Genomic DNA, 6,116 nt, shown 5'->3' on the forward strand with positions numbered 1-6,116 from the left:
CTTCCTCCCAATGCTGGAACATGCCTCTTTCTGGATTGAAACATTTGCAGTCATGCAAATCTATTCTCACAACCCATATAAATTGTACTTTGTAACCATGAATGTCATTTCCACCACAGAGGGCAGTGTGGTGGAAATGACATTTCTGTAGTTTTTTGTGAAAAAATGGAAGATAGCTTCACTGACTGGCTTTGAATTATTACTTAGCACTTTGTGTATGTAAAATACTCTTATTTAACTTAATTTTTTTTAGCTTTTTAATAACACCATTGACGGTACAGCATGTGGTGGAAATGACGTAGAATAAATATATTCACTGATCAAGCAATATTTACCAATACCACCAATACTGTGCCACAGCTATATTTTGTCTAAAAAAGTAATATTGATGGAGGTCTCACATTAAATACTATAATGTATTTTAATTATTTTACTAGTGCTTAATTCAAGTACATTAATACTTACCAGATAAGTCATATTTTTAGACTGTATTTTCATTGTTGAAGTTTAAAAGTCTGGGTGTGCGACAAGGAGAAAACACTGATTTTGACACCTTTAAGAAGGTTGAAAATTATGAAAAAATCCTAATAAAAAGGTAGTAATTTTTTTTTTAGATTGGTTTTATTGTTAGCTTGACAAAGAAAGAGGAATTCGTCCAAAATTGTATGTATTTTTACAAATATGACCAAAGTACATAAAAGTTCCCATAGTCTAAGAATCACCCTTACACATTTAAGTGGCCTGCATTTGAAGGCACTTTTCACACATCCACTGGGGATTCTCCTGGTTATCCCGACCGCCAAAAAATAATTTAACCGTATTACTTCCCTCCTCTAGATGTTCAGTCCAGCGGGTGGCGCTAAGACACATGCATTTGTTTGACAACAACCTTTAAACCTCAGAGGAAGAAGATTCGTTTCACCGCGCTCTCAATTGTTTTTAACACAAGCGGTTAGAATTGTAGATTCTGTAAATCGAAAAAATACCATTTTTGAATCAGATCAGTAAATACCTGTAATATTATCATCATAATAGTCGTGACTAAGTTTTGAAGCAAGCAGGAATATCTGGAGGAGTATCTGAATTGAGATCTGCTGCTGTAAACATGGTGTTTGTTAAAGAGGAGAGTGAGAACACGAGTGAACCAGAACCCTTGAAAATAAAATGCGAGGAGCCAGAACCCTGGACAATAAAACAAGAGGAACCAGAACCATGGAGAATAAAACTCGAGGAACCAGAACCATGGAGAATAAAACACGAGGAACAAGGAGGTTTGTGTTTATTCTTCATTTATCTTGACTGTCCGGGGTACATTAAGATAACAAAGCTTTAGACAAAGGATGTCTGCAGATATTTGTAAAAACAAGACCGCAGCTGTTTCTACCAGAATTGCGATTGAACCGACACAGAGATAATATTACTAGACTTTTTGGAATTAACAACGCTTCTTGAAGAAAACATCTGTACATCGTCCTCCACTCCTTATTCTCCCTTGATCCTGATTTAAAGGGGAAAAATACATTTCCAGAAATCAAATTCAAATGGTTTTTACCTTTACTGTACTTGCCTTGACGGTATATGCCAAATTTCTGGTTTGCTTCTGAGAAGAATTGGTATGATGTCGAAGCCCAGTTGGTTGGCATAATTTTTGGTTCCCAGAACGTTATTTGTTATGTTTTTGTTTTATTTTTTTTCTTCTCCAGAACGTTAGTTTTTTAGAACGTAATTCTAATCGGGACAGTTTTGAACTGTACACAAATACTTTATACTTATATTTTCCAAATGTTATTATTGATTTTCATCTTTTTAATGATTTAATTTTAGGTTTGATGAAAGTGAAGGAAGAAAGACAAGATCTAAATGAGGTGGAGGCGAAATATCAGGATCAGGAAGATCATGATGTGACCGGAGAAAAATCAGAGAGCTGCAGCAATAAAAAAACTGAAGACTTGAGGCCTTTCAGCTGCTCTCAGTGCGGAAACACTTACAAACATAAAACAAGCCTTACGAAACACATGAGAATCCATAGTGAGAACAACCCTTACAGATGTTGTCAGTGTGGAACCATTTTCACGTGTAATGAATACTTTCAGAATCACATGTTAATGCATGCTGGAATAAAGCCTTTCACCTGCTCTGAGTGTGGAAAGAGTTTTGCACGTAAAGCAAACCTTAAGGATCACATGTTAATTCACAATGGAATAAGGCCTTATAGCTGCTCTCAGTGCGGAAAGAGTTTTACACAGCATGGACACCTTAAGGACCATTTGGTAGTTCACACTTCAGAAAAGCCTTTCACCTGCTCTGAGTGTGGAAAGTCTTTCACACGTAAAGGATACCTTAAGACTCACATGTTATTTCATACTGGAACAAAGCCTTTTACCTGCACTCAATGTGGGAAGAGTTTCATACATAAAGGAATCCTGAGGAATCACATGTTAGTTCATACTGGAAAAAAACCTTTCAGCTGCTCTGAGTGTGGAAAGACTTTTACACAGAAAGGACACCTTAAGGTTCACATTGCAAACAAGCAGTTACATTTAAAAAAAAAAATGAAAAAGTGAACTTTTGCATCTGATTACCGAAACTTGTGTGCTGTGTAGAGGTGGATATTGTTAAGGTTTTAGATGCATTACTGCTCTGACTGATACTGCTGATCCATCTTTTTTAACAGTATGTTTATTGGTTATTTTTGTTATTTAAAAATACAAAAAAAAAAAAAAAAAAAAAAACAGACATTTAAAAAACAAGAACAAATTCAGAACATTGCTGACATTTTAAAATTTCTCAGTCCCTTTGGCCTAGTTCTCAGGATGTGCACTTCTTTTTTCCTCAACTATGAAATCTGTTCAGCTCTGAACAGTTAGTTTCTTGTTCACAGCAGATTTGAATTTCTTATTAATTTGAGCAAACCGCATATGTTTTAGCACGACTAAATGAACATGGCTTTCGGATATTCAGACAATATTTTTCGTCATGTGAGTCTTCACATCCAAAACGTACCAGTATACTTAAATATCTACCAATGTCCACCAAGAAAATGGAAACTTGTGGCAACAGTATTTTCCCTCTCTCTCTCTCTCTCTCTGATGGATGAAATTTTGTGGCATTTTTTTTTCTATTCGTGAAAGAGATGTGTAAAAATAGACATGCAAATGTGAATGTTTTGTCAACATGTAACACACTACTAGACAAATAAATGTATTGTTTAAATTCAAATGTGCCCATTCTTTCTATGTGTACTATAGACTTTTACCTAACTTTGAAATCAATCAGCGAACACACCAATGTGGGACCCAAATGTGTTTCACCTAGAATGTCATTTGCTGAGAACCTGATCGATTTAATCTATTCTATTGTGCAAAAAACATGCTGAAAAAAATACATCAAACACAGCAGGGTTATGTTTAGTAATGGCAAGGTTCACACATGATACACAGTGTCAAAGTGAGACAATCCCATTTATTTGAATGTAGAGCCAGCGATTTCCAGCGACATGATAGGTCTATGTATATTTTAGAAAACTTCACATTAGGATTATTGTTGTATTTTGCCCTAATGTATAAAAAAGTACATGATTTCATCTTAAGTAAGTTTAATGCTTAACTAAGTAAGACAAAACTGCAATAGTCTACTTCAACTGAAGTTCTAAACAGGACAGTTTTGCCTCTCTGCTCCACCTAGGTCCCCATCCACATCCATCGTGGATCTTCCCGGTTCTCCCGACGGCAATAAATATTTACTCCGTTTTATTTTTCCTCCTTTCGACGCTTCATACTCCAGTCCAGCGGTTGGCGCTAAGACATACATTTGTTGGCCAAACATCATTAAACCTCAGAGGAAGAAGATTAGTTTCACCCTGCTCTCTGTTGTTTTGTTGTGATGCTGGCTTAATGTAAACGGATAGAAATGCACGTTCTGTAAATAGAAACATACAGTTTTTTAATCAGGTCAGTGAAAATATGTAAGCAACCAGGGATATCGGCTGAACTAGAAGATCTGAGATCTGCTGCTGTGAAGATGGTGTTTGTTAAAGAAGAGAGTGAGGAGGACATGAATGAACCAAAACCATGGAGAGTAAAAGAAGAGGAACCAGAACCCTGGACAATAAAACAGGAGGAAACAGAAACCTGCAGAATAAAACAAGAGGAACAAGGAGGTTGGTGTTTATCTTCATTTATCTTGAATGTTTGGGGTACCTTATAATAAAAAGCTTTAGTTGTCTGCAGATTGTAAAAATAAAACCTTAACTGTTTCTACTAGATTTGAGACTAAAGTGAAACCAATGGTGGTATTAGACTTTTTTCGGTTTTTGGAATTGTTAAACTGTTTACAGCGCCTCTTGAAGAAAACATGAACCTGGTAATCTGTGCAGGACCACTCCTTTGGTCTCCCTTTACCCTGATTTAAAGAAGAAGAAGAAGAAGAAAAAAGGAAGAAAAAAAAAAAAACATACATATCCAGAAATAAATTTCAATTGCTCTTTCTTTAATTGCCTTGACAGAAATTTCTAGATTGCTTCTGCTAAGAATTTTTATAATGCCAAGGCCCGTCCAATACTGACTTCCAGAAAAGGGAATAACCAGTGATATTTGAGGTTAAATTTGGACCTTATGCACAGAGCGTTCTATAGAAGTTCCGCATAAAGACAAAGTCCCTTTAAGGCAAGTCTTACAATAAAATTTCATATTTTAAATCTCCAACGAAATCCAACAAGAACTGCCTCGTAAATATGGTTCCTTGAGCTCCAATAGCGTTAAAAAACGCTTATTTTTCCTGCTAAATGAGCCAGTGCGCATGCGCAGTACTGAGCGCACGTCTTAGAGCGCCGATCGTTTCTATAGCTACCGGGATTTCTAACGGCAGCTGCAGTGACGCGCTGACTTTACTAATCAACGATTGGCTCTTTCATTAAGAAGGCGCCCCCCATCCCCCCATCCCATTCAAAACTATATGATTGACATATGTCTTGGGTATTCTATAGTCTTTGATAAAGATAAGCCAGCTGGTAAACTTCCGCTGAAGCCCATTTTTTATATGTGCTATATATTACGTGGACTGTGGAGACTCATCTACTGCCTCGTTCTTATCAGAAACATTATAAACAATGATAGCGGCATGAACATTCAGTTTCATATTATTTAACAAAATATAGCCTAATTTAAATGCGGAGCCTGGCATGTACTCTCCGTTTAAATGCTGACAGCTGAAAACTATCATAACGTGTTTAGGCTAACGTTAGCTAGCTAGCGATACTTATATTCAAGGACATCTTAATCGTATTCTTGATAATCACTAACTTGCCTTCATAGTCATGAACACATTTTTAAAATCTTGCAATATTTCAAAGCCTTTATTCTCTAACTCTACAGCTGTTAAATAAAATTTACTTCAAGGACTCACTTTTCATAAAAAAAATGACTTTTCATGGAAAACAAAGTCTTTTTAGGCTACAATAATATTGGAATTACCCATATAACCAATAGATGGCAGCAGAGGATTAAATATTATGCCGCTGTCTTTAAACTCCCTGGATTTTTCAAGACGTCTTGCTTTTCGATTTATTATAAAATTAATAAATTGTAGTATTTTACCGCCCTTAAGTATAGTATAGCAAGTGCAGAAAGGCATTAAGCTCACACACAAACAGCCTATAAGGGTGAATTATTTAAATACTTATATATATATATATATATATATATATAGTCCATTACTAATACGTTAAATATTGATGGTATAAATTAAATAATGCACTCAATATGAATCGATAGGAATTTGAAATATTTTATATAATTTAATAACTACATATTTTAAGTTTTATCTTGAACTGTAAAATCTATTAAATAGCCTATATTTAACCAACACAAACTTGTTACTGCTGTAGTTTTGCTACCTTAATTTAGTCTGAATCCGTTAAACCATCAGCTTGTCAGATGTTTGTCCGGTTTATTACTGTCAATCATAACAATAACTCATAGCGCATATTTAGCTGATTTACTCGTGTATTTTTTTAAACTGGGATTTGTCATTCTTAAACGGTATACACGGACGTTTGGTCCTCTTAGACAAACAACACTTTTCTTTGATTGTGAATGGATTATGCAGAGAAAACAAAC

The 6,116-nt window shown here is 35.3% G+C and overlaps 1 protein-coding gene across 1 annotated transcript in view; it reads left to right on the forward strand.

The window, feature by feature from the left end:
• Positions 1–968: 968 nt before the first annotated feature.
• LOC141347762 (uncharacterized) overlaps positions 969–6,116 on the forward strand; it is a 6,636-nt gene continuing 1,488 nt past the window's right edge. The window contains exons 1-3 of the mRNA XM_073852688.1: positions 969–1,271; positions 1,825–2,533; positions 3,951–4,159. Of these exons, the coding sequence (XP_073708789.1) occupies positions 1,106–1,271; positions 1,825–2,533; positions 3,951–4,159 (1,084 nt within the window). The 5' untranslated portion in view covers positions 969–1,105. The remainder of the gene's footprint in view (positions 1,272–1,824; positions 2,534–3,950; positions 4,160–6,116) is intronic.

The sequence above is a fragment of the Garra rufa genome, chromosome 1 (assembly GCF_049309525.1).
Source record: "Garra rufa chromosome 1, GarRuf1.0, whole genome shotgun sequence".
Taxonomy (NCBI): Eukaryota; Metazoa; Chordata; class Actinopteri; order Cypriniformes; family Cyprinidae; genus Garra; species Garra rufa.